The following is an 18,077-nucleotide window of genomic DNA, read 5'->3' on the forward strand; positions in this document are numbered from 1 at the left end:
TGAGCGGCCTGACTTGTTTCACCAAATAAGCTCTAATAAATATTTAATTAAAGTGAAATGATCTGCCTCGTTTAATCTACAGGCTTTTAGGAAGTGTAATTATCTCACCTTTGGGCAGCATGAAGAAATCCAAATTGTGTATTTGTTGCATATATTACCATTTGTGAATATTGCTGACAAGTCAACGAGCTGTGTGTCCTGCAGGCTTTGATGCAGTGTTCAGTCCTTAGTGATCATCGAACTGCTGAATGCTGCTGGCTCTGTTATGTTAATGTGAACTGTAATGATAATATTATCGTTGCATGGGTTGGTTTTATATTCCATTGAGTAAGACTTATTAGTTCCAGTGATGTAAGCCATTCAGTTATTTGTTTGTTAATGAGATTATATTGTTCATTTTATGTTGCATTGTTTTCAAAGATTGTTCTGAAATGCTGCGGAGACAATCTTCTTTCTGCTGCGTCTCCTTTTCTTCTGACTTCCTGAGACAATCTTCTTTCTGCTGCGTCTCCTTTTCTTCTGACTTCCTGCTGCTCAACCCAGTTCTCCATCCTCTTCCTCCTCCTCCTCCTCCTCTCTAACTCACAGCTACATCTCATCTTTTCCTCCTCCTCCTGTCCTCCACAATCTCGTGTTCATGTTCCCCTTTAATATCCATCTCTTCTTCCTCCTCCCCTCCGCTAGCGATGCTTTCTTCCAGCTCCCTGGTCCTCTAATCCGCTATCTCCAACTCTTCTCTCCCTCCTCCTTTTCAATGCCGTGATAATTAGTTCTCCAGATAAGCTCATTGGCTGTGCGTGACGGCTCTCGTGTTGCTCAACACACCGTGACAGCGAGTGTGTGTAAAAGCCCGAGTTTGTATGTGTGTGGGGTCTTCTTTCGTTATGTGCGAATGTACAGTGATAAAGGGTGGGAGATCTCTGGGCTCATCAGCATGTGAAAGCGAGCTCGTCTGGAGGACTGGAGGGGGTATGGGATGGGGGGGTTGGTGGAGATAACATACCCCAGCCTGGCGCTCTCAGATCGCAGTGGGGAGGGTGACCAGCACTGGCTGCTGTAATGACTGGAACGATGTGTGTGAAAGAGCTCTGTTCGTGGACTCTTCCAAAGTCTGAATCCCCATGTCCGTCCTCTCAGACCTCACTCTGAGCCACGAGTCCCCGAGCTGCAGTGAAGCCCATCCTGTCCAGGCACGAGGCAACAGATGAAAGTAGCTGAGCCCACCAGTGTTGTTGTGTGCGGTGCCTTCTTTCTTTGGGTTGACTCATCCGTGACATTCACTCCAGCATCACCCCTCTCCGGCTTGCCAACTTGGGCACAATGCAGGCAGGAATGTGTATGTGTGTGTGTGTGTGTGTGTGTGTGGAGTCTGTGTGCATCTGTTTGTGCTATCCAAGGGCATATGACTGTGTGAGAAGTGTGTAGGTTGGTGTTTGTGAGCACTGGTGTTGCCAGGACTGTCTGTTATTTTTGGACTTTATATTCAATCCGCCGCGGCCGTGATGATACAGTTTGATATTTTTTTTCTGTTTTATTCAATGACCTAAAAAAACAACAACTTTTTTTTCCTCTCTGTCTAAAGCAGTGTCGTGTATTCTGCAGCATTACTGCGCTGAAGCCTCGATCACTCAGGAGCGAATGGATGCTGTCTTCTTCCCGTTCTTTAGAGGATTACCTTGGTCACTACAATATCATCATAACAGACAGAACAGTTTTTCTTTCTTGTTATATCCAGAGAGGATAGGAGAAAGGATTTAGAGATCCTTGCTGGTAAACGAGGAGGGCAAAGCTGCAGCTTTTAAAAATGAATATTTTAGTGGTATTTCTGCCTTTGTTTGAGAGGGAATGTGCGATGGACGGGGAAGGACATTGCAGTAATTATATGGACACGCATTAGCTGCTGAGCTACCACGACGCCCGACCAAAAATCTCATTATTTTAACATTTCTTTGATGAAAACTACTGTTACTGTTACTATGTTTGAATCATGCTTTGTCATGCATCTCCTTAAAAAGGTTCTATTAACAGAATATGGCAGAAATGGAATATAATATGCATAACTATGTCTTCTCTTAGTGTTTCATCATCTGGAAGTGAGAATCTTTCTGTTTTTGTTATCTTCGAAGCTGAGGTTTTTTCTCCCACGCAGCCATTCTTCCCTTTCACACTAGGAAGGAGAGGGTGAGGCGAGGCGGCTGCAACCAGCAACTACACCACTACTTGACACTATGTTCTACTTATTGGACCTTTAAATGTTACATTGATTTGAATGCATAGACATTGTCCAAGAGTCTCTCAGACATCCTCATTTTTTAGACAAATTCACAACTTTTTCTACAGCTGCAACCAGACAGACCCTCCGCCTCTTCCACCTGCACACTCTCTGCTTCAGCAAACCCTGAATGGTTACATCAGCTCCACCTACACATCTCTGCATAGCATACGTGTTCTGTTGCGTTTATGTCTGTTGTGTTTTTCTGTGTGAGAAGGACATCATAGAATATTTTCATCAGGCTTTCACCACGGAAATATTCACTGGCCTTCTGACGTGATGCTCCCGAAAGACCAGCTCAATTCTGGATACGTAACATCAAAAGAAGCTGTGTTTCTTCTTCTGCTTTTCATCCTTTCCATTTGCTGCCTTTACTTCATGAACCTTCAACAAGGTAGCAACAGATACTTTTTCCAGTTCAATAACTTCCATTAAAATGCAGAACTCCCACACGAGTCATGCACCCTGCACTCTGTAGCTTTTCTGTCTTACGCTGCCTTCTGATCCTTCGAAGTTGTAACGTGAAAGTCAACAAGGGGCTGATACCACATAAAATGTGTGTTCACGTCCGGGTACCTGCGATGGAGTCGCTGCCGTTCTTCTCGCTGTGGCAGTCCTCCTGTCCGTCAGCGTTCTGCTGCGTGTGCTGCAGACTCAGTTTGTGACAAACCTCGAACGCCTGGCCGACTGTCCGAACAATACGCATGGCCTGACTCTGAAAAGGAAGAGAAAGAAAGTTATTCTCAGAACACGTTCATGTGCTGCCATTTGCTTCAAAGCACTCGTGACATTTCATTCAGTACTGTGATGCCCTTTTCCTTTAATTATTTTCTATTTTTCTTGGTATTCCAAACAAACCAGAGAGGTAAAATTACTTCATGTGTGCCAGGGGATTTTTCTGGGAAATATTGCCCAGATGTACTGAGTCCCTTTCCACTAGTGTCAGGTGCAGACTGGATGTAGATTTGCCCCAGAAACATATATATTCTGTATCAAACAGACACAATAGGGAGGAAATGCAGTTTAATCTATATAGGTCACAGAATCAGTTTCTAAATCAGTGTCATATGGCCCAGCGGTGTGGAAACAATACGTCAGGAAGAGGAGCTCCTCTTTGTTTACTGTCCACACTCAGCGAAATGTCACAATGCAATTTTATTTTTTCTTTGTCCTCGGGTGCAAAGAGCTGGATGTGTCTGCTTATCTCAGCGCACTGAAAAGGCACGTCAGGTGAAACCAACTTAGGTGACTTCCATCTGCTATCAGGCCTCTCTTGTCTGACTTGTCACAGTGCTGAGGCGCAGAGAGGCAGAAAAGATTTTCACTTTAAGGCACCGAGGCCTGGCCTCCAAACACCATTCATCCTCAGCTGAATGAGCAGAACAGATGCAGCGTGGCCAAAAAAAGCCAGAACAGAATCAAGACTCTGCCAAAGGGCAAAATCCTTTTCTTGTATAAGAACGATATGTGACCCCAGGCTCAGACTCTGATGAGAAGTGTATTTATTAGGTACATTTGCGTGTTTTATTACGTTAAAAACGTTAACTGATGAAGTGTCTGAGCTGCTGCTGGGCAGAGATTTCTGTTTTTGGGGGTCAGAAAACTCTTTGTCTCACTTTCTGCTCTGTGGCGAGGTTTGGCTGCAGTCTGATGTGTTCTCACACTGTAATTTATTGTTATTATTTTGTTTTTGTTTTCATTAAAACATGCCGCCTCAGCTAATTTATTGCTGATGTGTTGATAGGGAGTAACTGGCGAGCAGCTGCGAGCGTCAGCAGGATAAAAATTCACGGCCACATCTGAAAAATGTCCCACTGACCCCCGACATAAACAGAGAACAGCTACTATCAACAGTGACTCAGCTGACTTTGTGGCCTCCACTGTGTTGTGTTTAGTCATCTCACTAAAAGTCACTGACGGCATGTTGCCTTCGCTGTATGGGGTCCAAATTCATGGGAAATGGACAATCTGGCATACGGCAATGTTGTAGCCAAGACCAGCCAAAACCGAGACCAAGACCGAGACGAGACCAAGACTTTGAGGGGTCAAGACCAAGACTAGACAGTATGTAGCTTCCTTAGGCAGCTAAACCTGGTTAAACCTCGACCCGACTCCTTCTGTGCTCTCTTTAGTTTTCTGTGCCACGGAGATGTTTGTTGTTAATTATGAAACTGTGGTGGGAGAAACTCGACATTATTAAGTGAATTATATGGAAACACTGGTCATATACCCACAGCTGTGGTCTTGACTGGTCTTGAAATAAAATCCCGAGTCCTCTTTGTCCAAGACAGAGACAAGACCGAGTATCAACTAACACAAGAGTGTAGAGTGTAAATGAGCAGCCAGGCTCCTAAATCATCTTTAGCTGCTGACTTGTGTCCTTGACGTTTGTCGTCTGTCTTTTCTAATTTTCTGTCCACAAGTATTAATATCCTGAAGCAGTCGCTCCGCCATGCAGAGTCGAGAACAGATAAGATAAATTAGTCTCTTGAAGAGAAAATTGCTTTTCGGCAGATTGCTGTTAAAAGAAACAGCAGAACAACAGACAGAGAGAGACGTCAAGACGCCAAATGAGCAGATTCAATATAGAGAATACATAAAAATACAGAGTCCAGAGTATTGTCCTGTGTTTAAGACCTTTACAAGTGAATTCGTGTTGCTCTTTAACCTGGTTAACCTTTAATTTGCACAGAGACGCCCACATGCAAATAGTATTCTCCATCCTTCTGCAGCAACCCTTTTATCCTTCACTCTCAACTTTCTTTTGCTTTCTTCCTCCGCAAACACTTTCACTTTTTTCATGCTTTGCTGATCTCTTCTCCTCCGTCTCCTCCATCACACATCAATCATCCCCTGTCTCCTCCTCCTTTGTGGACCTTCTATTCAACTTTCCTTCACCCCACGCTGGTCCTCAGCCTGCCAGTAAACACACACACACGTGTTTTCCTTTGAAGACATTTCCAGAGGCAGTTAACCAGAGGATGAGAGCAGATGCTGGTGTTATTGTGCACGGCGAACACACAAAAGGCTCAAGCTCCCCTGATTCGCACAGCGACTGATTGGAAAATGCACAGTGTCTTTTTTTTCATTCCCTCTGTGTGCCTGACTCTCCCTCTCAGTTTGTCCCTTTGAAGGTTTGATTTAATCACAGCCAAAAGTAGAAAGTGAAACTTCACGTCTGTCAAGTCAATCGAAGAAATGAGCCGACTTACAACAACCTCTGGCTTCTGTTGTTGAAGGTAAGAACAGAAGGGTTGGATCTGTGATGAGCTCCAATCTGTTGGAAGCAATAAAGAGTTTTCTGTCTTTGTTTAGACTCTGTGTTACTAAATCTATATAATAATATATATTCTGAATAATATTCTAAACTTTACCTCCCATGTGCACAGAAAGAACATAGAGAACCATCAAACTAAGCAGTTACATAGTGATTAAGCACTAACGTTTTCATATTGAACAGATTAGGAAGTCTTCATTTGCTAATTTATTTCATATTGAACAGATTAGGAAGTCTTCATTTGCTAATTTATTTATTAATTCCTTCCAATCAGGCCAGATTAGGTCGGTCTCTTTCAACAGAGGTGGTTATTATTCTGATTATTAGTGGAAGATAAGCCTCTATGTAAACAGAACTATTAAGCAAAAAACATCACACAGTGGGAAAAATTAGGTTTGATGCAGGATTATGGAGGTACACTTAAAAAAATGTAGCTTCAACGTAGTCTTTAAATTTGTGGTACAGCAAGCAGCAGACAGTCAGTCTGTGAACTTGAGGGTGCTGCAGAGGTCAGAGACATTTGGTGCATATCAACCATGCAGTCAAGTGCTAGAGTGAGAATATATTTACGTTACCAGGATCTTAAAAATCGATCCTTAAAATACCTCGAAGCCAGTGCAGGGACTTAAGAACAGCAATGATGTGAGCTCGATGTTGGAGCTCAGTTAAATCTGCCAGCAGCATTTTGTAAGCTGAAATTATTTTACAGACTTTTGAGGAGGCTGGAGAGCAATGAATCACATTATTTGAGTTTAGTTGTAACAAGAGCATGCTTGTGCTGTTTACTGGGAGAAATAAAAGCTTTGACCTTTGTAATTGTCTTACAAATTAAAGAGGTCCGCTTTGGATGCATCCTTTATCCAACTGGAAAACGACAACGAAATTTGTTACCTGTGATGAAATCTGCTGAGATCGTGTGGTTAACCATGAGCACAAATTCTCTCTTTGCTCTTTTGGACCAATAAATAGTACTTGAGTCCAAAGTAGTTAAGCCACAATCATGAGAGGCAACTGGAAGACTGTCTTTACAAGATAAATAACAGCACTGGCCGTGTATTAAAATCCTTAAAGAGACCAATGTTTACACTCTACCGGTACTTTTGACCTCTTGTAGCCACAAGAGTAATTACTGTCCTCTCTATGTAGCAAAAACAGAAGAAGCATGAATTTATTTGAGTCACAAAACCCCTTAGGCCACCTTTGAACAGATAATTGCATTGCCTGAAAATTCATTTATAGGGGACTCCAAGGGTGATAAAATACAGTCAATGTCAATGTTGTATAAATATTGTTTACCTAGTGACCATCAAGAGTCAACACTGGTTTCTTTTAACCAAACTGGTTTGTTTTAACACTAACTAAGTGGTTTTAAATATAATCACATCGTCAGCATAGAGGAGGAAGATGAAGAAATCCTCATTAAAAGTCATTTTTGTATCAGTCCCATGGATACAAAGAAGACCCTTGTTCGGTTGTTTGGTACACGACTTATTGGCCAATGTTCTCAGTAATCCTTTAAAAATGTGACTTAGTCTTAGTCTTCTGTGTTTTTTTTATACATTTGTCGAACAGACAGTCCCTTGCACCTCACTAATCTTTATCAGTTAAGTCACTTTAAATCAGGACACCTGTCCTGAATCTGGACATTTCGTGCCCTGAGCCAATTCTCCAATTGATCTCCAATTCCGGTGGCTAACAACACTGCTAAGAGATTTGCCACTCAAATGCAAAGTCTGTATATATCCCACTGCTAAGACAGGAAATACTTCTGAAGCTGGACATCTGTCACCATCTCTGTCAAGCTGGCTTTCCCTGTCTCTATCGCTCACCCATCACTTTTCCTCTCTGTCAGTTCAACTGGATAAATGTCCTCCCTTTGTATCTGTGTCCTTCTATCTCTCTCTGCTTCTACATATATATTTTATTTCTTAGTGGCCATAAGATAGGGTCTAGCCTAAAGCGTGATACATTATTTATCCTATATTACCCGAGAGGTTGAGCAGTGCACTTTTCTCCTGAAAGTCTTGGCATAAGTAAAGATGAGGGACAAGAGGGAGTATAATGCAATCTAGTAAAAAGCAGGGTACACAATGAGAGGATGGCAGAGGAGTTACCTCTGATTAAAGCTTCCCCTCTGTTGATTAACTAATTTATTCTCTGTTTACACATTAACCACATCCTCCACATCCATCTCTCAAAGAAAGATATACGTAGTGTCAAAGGGTTTTATTTTATCAGCTAACTACTTTAATCATTAGGGTGCAGCCTGGCCTAATGTTCAAACATTTTGATTTCCTCGAGGATATCAGTGGGACAGCCGGGGAGAATAACAGAGGCCAAGGAGAGTGTGAGTGCACTGCAGACAAACATTATCAGACCAAAATAAGTACCAATCAATGGACAAGTATTTGTGACAGAGTGTGAGAAGCATGAAGTAAGTGGAGTGTGATGAAATGAAGTCGTGGCGCCTCGCTGACTCTTCTGAACCATTAGCTCGATTTCCAAGCAGTGCGCAAAGCAAGGGCACATCACACAAATCATACACAATGCTAAATATGGGCATCAAACCTGAATATTATGTTCAGTACAGAGGGAAATGTGTCCATAGCACTGGGTACAACTGTCAAATAACGAATACTGGGATGAAGTGGTTGGTTGGATTCTAGTTTCACATTTAGATTTTGCAAACGTTGGACTTGTTTAAGTTCCTGTGTGGCTGCTTAAGAACTGATGAAGGTCTATGATGTTGGGCCCTTATAATATCTGAAACTCTAGTCTGCAGTTTAGTTCTGTGCACACAGAATTACACAAAAACTGTCGAATAATTACAAAACAAAAGTTACGTTTCGGTTTCTCTCTGTCACTTTTCTCCTTACCCAGATTCATTAAAATGACATTTCAACTTCAATATCATTTCCTCTTCCTCACAGCCGGACAGCATCTGACATTAAGCCCTTGTTAGGCGGAGGGAAATGACTGAGTAGCATTGACCCTTTCAGTTAAACTAATAGAGACGTTGGCAGGTGGTATTAAAGAAATTGATGTACAAGAAGTTAAGGTGACACCTTCAGGAAATGATCAAAAATGACATTTGAGAAGATGAACACAACGGGCTTGGCCAATGTTATGTCTTTTTGTTCTATCTGCAGTAAGGTGGTTGTGGATTTCTGGTTTCCCAGACAGGGTGGTACTGTACGCTGGTGGTTAGTGCTGTCAACTTAATGCCAGAAGGTCCTGGTGAAAGTTCATTCATCACTTGGCCGTGCCTTTCTTGCGTGGAGTTTGCATGTTCTTCACATGGCTGCGTGGGTTTTCTGTTTTCTACCCCAGTCACAAGACATTAAATTACCTATGAGTGTAATGTGAGTATGAACTTTCTACTGCATGTCTATTCGCCCTGTAACAGACTGGTGGCCTGTTCGAACGGCGATTACAGAAAATGATGGTGGTTATCGTCTATTGTGATCATAGACAGGGTTCAGGTGTAGCTTCACAGATGGCTGAGCAGACAGCAGGTTAACTTGTGTCACATTTCAGAGGCTGGATGAGGACGCAGCTTACAAAAGCAGTGCAGCATCCTGCAGTGGCCGGACTGAACCTTCCCCTCATCCTCAGAGGAGATGCGTTACACTCACAGAGACCAAAACTAATGACGCATTTGAGTACTTCTTGTAAACCAGGCATCTCCTGCCAAATAACTGAGTGCAGACACCACAGAGGTCAGGTTTCATGAAATCACAGAGAGACGGACAGGGAGTGTGTTAGAGAGTGCTGGGAGTGTTAGAGCTGGAGACACTAACCTTTATCTTCAGAAAAAGTACACATTGACCTATAAAACAGGGCAGCACTAATGACTTCATTCTGTGTCTGAATCTCCGACATCTCACGATCAATATATCATACCATTGATACGTAGTATATGCTCGTCTGTGGTAGATTTCTGCCTCAGCTGTGAAAGCACTGCAGCCTTGACAAAGAGGTACAGAAATGAATAAGACTGTGAGAGACAAAACTCTAAAGACAGAGGGATCATGTCACTGAGATAATGATATTCAATAAAAAGTGCTTAAAGCTATTAAATCCAATTATCTCAACCAAACTGTCTGGAAAACGATACCACCCTCATCGCTGATACGTCTGGAAATATCCATGTGTCATTTTATATTCTCCTCAATGTCGGTGGAGAAACCATTGATCTTCTGTCATATTCCGGAGCTTTATCCAGACCAACATGGATCCAATTTGTTAAATAATATTAGGATTGATTTGGCATCATTATATGAACTATTTATTGTACCTTATATCTTTCTTTGTTCAGAACCAAGAACAATAAATAAATAAATGCGATGAATTGAAATTGAATCCAATTTGAACCTCTTATCCACAACACTGCCCATGTTAACATATAAATCCACTTTAGACAGCGATATATACTTGAAGCTGTCTTTATCTGTGCTGTAGCTCGCTCAGTATTCTCCAGTGTAATTGCCTGTGAGCAAAATGTGATTTTGCATCGCAGAGTGCATTATTTGGGCTTTGCAATCATCCTTGATAGCAGAAGGGTCAACTCTTCTTTGCCCAAGCTTGAACAAGTTGAGGCCATTAGCCGAAACTGAATGACAGCATATGGTTGGAGGGCGTCTGTCCAAAGAACTCAATTAACACTTGACACAATGACCACAGCTCTCTCAACCAGCTGTGGACAGCAGATGAGTCTTTATGCACCATAAACAGCAGATCAATAAATACTAACCATTGTTTTTTATGTTTTTATTCTAGTGCGTGTTAAGTGCATTTGCATAGCCACCCTTCATCATGTAGCTTATCAGTATAATTAGAACAATAACAACATAAAAAAAGTGCAGCTGCCAGCTGTAAGGTTTCCATCCAGCAGCAGTAGAGGGATGGGATGTGCTGTGTTGTTTAAAAAGGTTTTATGCATCGTCATTATTGTCTTCACGTGTCTCTCTTCACGACTGGCTTGTTAAAGTGTTACTGCCTCATGGCGAAGATATGAGATAAAGATTGGACAGAGGCTGCAATGATACCAACATACAATACGGTCTACGATACGGTCTAGAGCCGGACTGGATTTACTATGCAAAGTACGAGTTAAGATTGCAAATTCAGCCGACGATTGGACGAAACTGTCGTCCTTTGGGTGATGAATGTAATCAATAGGTTTCATGGATTTCATTTTGATTGTTTTGGGTACAAATGGTGGTGCTAAAGGAAAGCTTTGATTGGATCAGTTCACCAATATAACCAGAATTATTATGAGGTCCGTGAATTCAAATCTGGGTGGTGGTTTTTCAGGATAAAACAAATCTGTTGTGGGAGACTGTGTGATATGGTTTGAAGCTTCATGTGGTGATTTTGTCTTAAAGGTGCAGTGTGTATTATATTAGGATGAAATATAATATTCATTACTAGGTTTTCATGCTTTCATGGAGGTGGCTATGTTGAAACTAAACTAAACAGTGACTCTAGACAGGGCCCTTAAAATGTTTCTTCTTTATACCAAGAAGGTGAGGGTGATGAGCTTGCAACGCAGCAATCAGACCGCTAGATACAACTAAGTTCTACATACTGGACCTTTAAAGAAGCTGGAAGGTGACCATTAACAGTGTATTATTAAAATATGTTATTTACTGGGCGATTAATGGTGGATAATACTCAGTCAAAATACATTATTGGGAGATTGGAATTAATTCAATTATTCAATAATTGCTTCTGAATTACTGATCATGAAATCCGGTCGATATGGTGTGGTAATTGTTTTCTTGTGGATGATTTTTTAGGTTTTAAGCAGAAGGTGTTTGTGGTGACCAAGCATTCATAGCGTTGGACTGGATTGTTCGCCCAATAACAGGGTGGAGTGGGTTCAGACCGTCATGACACAGGTTTACCCTACTGACGATGAAGGGTAGGGTAAAACTAACCAGTAAAGATGGTGGTGAGGCTAACAAGAAAGGAGATTTAGTAATATTGAACGTCTAAGTTTAGCGGATCATAACATATGAGGGATGTCAGTTTTAAAGCCAAGATGGAGGCCAACACTTGATAAGCCTTGTTTTTAACCTGACAATTGTTGAGAAGTCCGAGTCGTTCCTGGCAGCGGTTAAAAGCCAATCGATATAAAGATCAATCTCCAGCCATCCTGGATTGAATTCACACTTAGTTGCACATTTAGGTTTTCATAATGGGATCATGAAGGTGAGGAAGAAAGGAGAGAGAGAGACAGTGATGCATTTAAATCATATGGTGAACATGAATGTCTCTGCAAAATTTCATGGCCTTCATTCAAAAAAAGTGTTGACGTCACAGTAAAGGAAAGTCTGGACACGTGAGGTCCTGACCTCCATGTTGAGAAAATCCGTCCGGAGCTTCACTCAGACTGGTTTTTGTCTCCTATCCAATCAGACAAAAAACTAAAAACACTCTTATTATTAGAGGCGTACACACAAAGACAATCGCACGTCTTCCAGCTGCAGCAGCATTCAGTATTCTGATGAACACTTGCTGGTCTCGGCTCTATCACTCTCACTTCAATTCTATATAATAGAGGCCAGGTCATTCATTAGCCTCCTTTAAACTGCCGATGTGAGGAAGGAAGAAAAGAGTGAGAGCGTACGAGTCTGAATGGGACAGAGAGAGATTCACACAGCATGTGTGTCAGCGTATGAACTGATAGACCACTAAAGCCTCTTTATGCCTCTGTGATTTAAAGCCGAGCCATTCTTCCACTGCTGGTTGTTAAGAGGGAAATAAAGTCTCCTTAATCTCACACTGGCAACCTTCTACACGTCAAAACAAAGCCATACGTGTTTGATATGTATGTCCATTTCATTATGCCATGAGTGTTTCATTCTTCTTTTGTATTTTTAAATCTTCTACATCCCCCTGAACTCTTTTCTGTTTAGTTTTTATTGTAGTTTTATTTCTGCCTTCATCCTCTGTGGTCTGAGGAATACTTACACAATGTTTTTGAACTGTTTAAATAATAATATAGTGTTCTTTCCACTTTGTTGTGTTGGTGTAAGAACAAAAGGTACTGAACTGAATCTTGAAATGATTTCCATTTGCTGTAAACAAACAGTATAATTCTGTTAGACTCACAAAGATCTCAGTTCTTTAAACAAAGAACTATCCGTTTGCATACTAGCCTGAAAACATTGGATTATGTCCACTTGGGTTATTAATTAAGTTAATAACAGAATAGTTTTCTGAAAATGTCTCTAACATAATACCATGTCCTCGTTGGATCCCCATGCATCATACTTTTAACTGTACTCAAGTATTAAAGTAAACTTTTTCTTGATGTCATATTCAATCTGAAACCATCCATCAAAAGCAGAAATATCATCAGATCAGACAGGACAGAGGAGACTCTTCACTCAATTTGCCTTCATCGTCTTTCAGTAATGTTTTCCATCAACTTTTATCATATTCCGTTGCCTGAGTTAAGATCCAGTCTGGTCTAATAGAAGATACGTGCACAACGACCAATCACCATGAGGATGAACAACACTGTACCGAGTTCACGCTTCCAAACATGAAGTCACTGTCAAATTACAGTTTTAAGTATAGTGTAGGCTAACATAACTCTGACAGTGTTATATATTTTTTACACTTTACATTTCAGAGAAAAACAGTGTAAACTTTTTCAGTCCTTCCTGCAGCAGTCCAGATTTTATTCCAACCCGAGGCTCTGCACTGCATGTCTTTCCCCGTCTCCTCGGTTTCCTGGCTGTCTTTGTCCAAGTAAAAGCTTATTACATTTTCAAGTCAGGTTCAGTGCAAATTCCCCAGCATTATATTTAATTTTCAGGAGATTACAACATGATTGGGTACTACAATCCCATTGTACACCACCTGCCCAGCACCAAATGGCAGACAGACAGCGTCTAGCTGGTGAAGAAATCAGAGGCTGTTTTTTGTCTGAAAGTTATTGGAGACCAAACCAAAGGTGGAAGAAAAAAAAGCAAATACTGGACTCATATAAAACAGGTTGGCATAAACAACTGCAGCTTATATTGCTCAGTGCTTGCTGGATGAGTAAACAGGCTTGTTTCCTGACAGGTTTATTATTTCAGCTTTAAAAGGTTGTCGTGATATGGCAATGTTGGATTTAGAGCTTCTTTTGACGTCCTCAAGAGATCCAATAAACTTTGGATAACTTAGTTTTGTTTTCATAGCGCTGGGCGCTTTTCTGCTTTCTGACAATCACCCACACGGAAAGCAAAAGATCATCTACCAACAAATAATATCTTCCAAACAAATGTCGAATAAATAAAAAGTAACACAGCAGGTGCTTTCAGACTGGGTTTATGTTTAACACCTAAACCAACTTAGAAATGTCTAGAAATACAATCCAGGCAGTTATGAATGAGTTGTAACTGTAAGACATAATGGTGTTCACCATTAAAAAAGCCCACTCTTGCTTATAGTCTCCCCATCTCCACTATGCAGCACACATACACACACACACACACGGTTTCTAGCTGAATGGCCTCAGGGCTCGAGTCGCCCCAGAGAATTTTGGTATGCGTCACTTTCCATTTTGTCGTCCAAAAAGAGTGTGTGTGTGTGCTCATGTGTCACTGTCGGTCTGTCTGTAAGAGATAATGAGGCAGTGTGTGCTTCACTCAGCTAACCCCTGGACTTTACCATCAAGTCCCGCGAACTGGCAGCCAAAGTGCAAAACTGGGAGCCCGTTTTTTTTAAAAACTGTGTCACATCGTTGGACCCGGCAGCGGCAGCACGTCCACCACAAATGGGTTTCTGACTTGCTCCTCAAAAACCTCAACAATGACAGGCCTATAGTGCCAGGAGAAATTATTGCTGCCCGACAGCCGTGCGTCTCTTTATTGGAGGTTGTCAGGATGTGGCTCAGACAGTGACATGATTTAAGAGAGGAGGAGGAAACCGCTTTAAACACTACACGACTAACAGACTGTGAAAACATTGGAAATGAAACACTTAGCGGCTGCCTTCCCTCATCTCGCCATTATACAGAAAGTCTGACGATGTCGGTTATTGCACTCACTAATACGATAAGAAATAAAAACAAACACAGGAGTCAGGACTTGTTTTTCTTCTGCTCGCACCTCCTGCACTTTGTTTTCTTAGCAGATCTAATTTAGTTTAGCGGTTCACAGTTTCAGGCGGCTCGCGATGACTCCTTTTCATTTCCTAATCATTTAAATTCTCACCACTGTAATGTCAACGAAGAAGAGACATTAACGAGACGTACTAATTCAATAACTCCTCTCTGATGCATTTGCATGAGAATAGCTGGATAAACATTTAATGTGAGAGAGATGTTATTATATAACGAGTTTGTTCAGTCTATTGGCTTGCAATTTTCCTAGTCGAGGCTGCCAATAAACAGAAAACTGGTACACAATGCACATGAGGAAAATTAATCCTTGTGAGTCAGGCCCCCTTTTAGCTCTGAACGGCAATAACAGGCGAGAAACCTCAGGCAACTTTCTTTTTTTTTCCTGTTTCCTGTACTTTGATATGCTAAGTGCTAAGATTGTCTGGATTGAAAAGAAAAAACAATTTTTAAAGATGTTCCTGTGGGACTAAGTTTAAGGTCCAGTGTGTCAGATTCAGGGTGTTCTGTTTACAGATTATTCATAATAATGTCTTGATGATTGCATAATCACCTCCCAATCGTTATGTTTGTTATCTTATAATGAGCCTTTTATATCTACAGACGCTGCAGGTCCTCTTTTGTTGAATGGACAAACCAAACACTGGGTCTAGTTTGGACCTTTCAGATGTTTTGTGTGATTTGCAACCACCAGTTTCTCCTTCATGCCAGGAGGCGGAAGATGAGGCAAACTTTGGTTTTCTTCTCAACAACAAGCCTAGAACACGACATATCAAAGTTCAGGAAACAGGAAAGGAAAAAGTTGACCGAGGTTGTTCAACTGTAATTGGAACACAGACTTAGTTCAGCCCAAACTTCAGTCATGAGGAAACTAATCTACAGAAACCAAATACCACAATGATTTATGGGACATTAATGAAGAGTTTCCTGTTTCAGACACACATAATTGGCATTACTTAAACCCAATGGGACCAGGGGCAATCCAGTGTTCTGAGGTTGAGGCTCTTGTTTCTGGATTTAAAGCTTTGAAACAGCCCTGTTGTCCTTTCTTACCTTCTTCTTGGACTTGAAGACATTGCAGCGAAAGACGTTACTCTGTCCGTCTCTGGCGATGTAGCTGAAAATCTTCAGATCCTGGGAGTCATGAGACACATAGAATATCCTGAAACAGAATAAAACAGGTCATACATTTAAAATAAAGAATCTGAATATGATGTGAAACAGAATCAGAGCCTGGCAGCATTTTCTAAATGTATCCTAAGACGCAGAATGGGCACCGAGCCTGTATCTCTGAGGTTTTAATGTGACAAAAATAAACACTATTTTGGGCTGGTTTTAATCCGAAGGCAAGAGAGGTGGTGGTGGTGGTGGTGGTTGGAGAGGGGGCCTCCTCATAAATTTCTCCTTTTTTTCTGGGACTCTGAGACAAGATGAGTTCAGTGAGACACACTGAAAGCCGGGTAAACATTAATTCAAAGTTTAAAAAAGATACTACAAGTGACAACAGCGATGCATCCCAGCGTGAGAAGGAGACAGAGGAGGCAAAATACCATTACGACTAAAAATATCCTGCGTGAAGGAGGATGCAGGAGGAACTAAGTCGGAGACAATAATAGAGTTCTCCTGGTTGGGAAAGACTGTGTGCAACCAAGAGCGAAGAGATACACAATATCCTGCAGAGCAGGTAAAGAGGAAGAAACAGCTTTGGCACCAAAAGGGGAGAGCAAAAGAAATAATAACCTGCAGGAGGGAGAACATTGCATGAGTTAAGGTCGACGCTAGATCTAATTTACGATGACAAAAGAACACTGCTGGGGAGGTAAAGCACCGCAGATGACAATATGGTGACAAGGCTAAAACCAAGAAGCTGTAAACAGCCGTGTGGGGAGTCTAAGTGAGACAGGATGTCTAACGTACAAAGAAAGTTTGAACTTTCTTCAATAATCTACAGGATGGAAGACTCTTTGATTGTGTAACTTTTGTCCTGTGTGGACTTCTTGCCTCCACGTGCAAGTAATACTGTGGATACGCTTTGTAAGAAACATCATTCCTGCCTGGGACAATATTTTGTTCCACAGCAGGAGGAAGTGAGGTGTTATTTTCCAGAGCATATTGTTTCCACATCCACACCGTGGAGTTCACACCCCGTCCTGTGCTTCAAGAGAGAGACTTCTTCAATATTTAAACAACCGAGTGCTTTGAGCGGCCCTGACACAAACACAAGAACCTTTAATCTTGTGATTTGATACAGATATGCCTCAGATGCAGCCTGGAATCCTGGGTAACATCGAAGAAATGGGCAATGACGTGGTTTGTGGGCTGAATGAAGCAGGTGAGCTGTATATAAATTCACCCTCAGTGCAGTTGTCATAGAGACCAAGACTGTTTTTTGTACCAGGCTGTAAACATGTTTATTTCTGCTGTGATGTTGGACATTTGGACATGTGGACTGACTCGTTTTGTAGCAGTTTTTGGCACTTCCATGTTGACTGCTGTGGTTTAACCCAAGCCAGGCCATACAACAACAATAGCAACAATACTGGGTTAGATAGGCACTTGTATTGGATCGGCATTGGTCAATAAATCAAAGATCATGTATCAGAATCAGTATTAGGAATAAAAGAACAGTATCAGAACGTCTTTAAAACATTCTGTGTTGGCCAATTTGGGTGTCATGAAGCTCCTAAAGAACATATTTACTAGACTAGATTATAAAAGAGTGTCATGTTAGTTATTATATACAGTACGAGCTTTAAGATATTCTTATTCCTCAGGTGTTTTATGACCGTGCAGAGCTTTCATCCGCTCCCCTGCACAGGAGTTCCTTCTCTTAAAAGGGGGCACGACTACCTCGTGCACACTGTTCTGCTTCGCTAATGCAGATTTTCCACTTCTCCCGCTGTGAGATTTAATATTCAAGATGAGCTGATGATCACAATACTTAACACGCATTCCTCGCCCCCGTATAATCAAGTTATAATTATAAAACTAGACTCGCAGGCAGCATCATTGTGGGGCTTTACAAAGAGGCTGCGTCTCATTGAAAAAGTTTCATAGTAAAGAACTTCACGCTTCGTTCACGGTAAGATGTTTTGACTGCAACCTGAAGATTTTCATCAGCGCCAACAACCTTATCACTGTGGCAGCTTTTTTGCTTTTTCAAGATTATCATGATGAAACTTGAAGTGTTTACCAGACTTTACAGGAGATTGCATACTCCATCTCTAGTTTGGAAGTAAACACCCGACCGAAGAAGCAAAAAAAACAACCTTTAATAAACTTTAATATTGTAAGCGGATGTATAGCTGAATTTTAAAGGTTGGATGAATGAATACCGCGCTCACGTTGTTGTTAATAGAGTAAACTTAAAATATCAACTGGTTGGAGGAAGTACCGGAAACCTCAGG

At 41.4% G+C, this 18,077-nt stretch overlaps 1 protein-coding gene across 1 annotated transcript in view; it reads right to left on the reverse strand.

The window, feature by feature from the left end:
- nos1apa (nitric oxide synthase 1 (neuronal) adaptor protein a) overlaps positions 1-18,077 on the reverse strand; it is a 149,932-nt gene that overhangs the window by 37,127 nt on the left and 94,728 nt on the right. The window contains exons 5-6 of the mRNA XM_027289874.1: positions 15,724-15,832; positions 2,849-2,987 (exon numbers count right to left, since the gene is read on the reverse strand). Coding sequence (XP_027145675.1) covers positions 2,849-2,987; positions 15,724-15,832 — 248 coding nt within the window. The remainder of the gene's footprint in view (positions 1-2,848; positions 2,988-15,723; positions 15,833-18,077) is intronic.

Source organism: Larimichthys crocea, chromosome XVII (genome assembly GCF_000972845.2).
Source record: "Larimichthys crocea isolate SSNF chromosome XVII, L_crocea_2.0, whole genome shotgun sequence".
Lineage (NCBI taxonomy): Eukaryota > Metazoa > Chordata > Actinopteri > Sciaenidae > Larimichthys > Larimichthys crocea.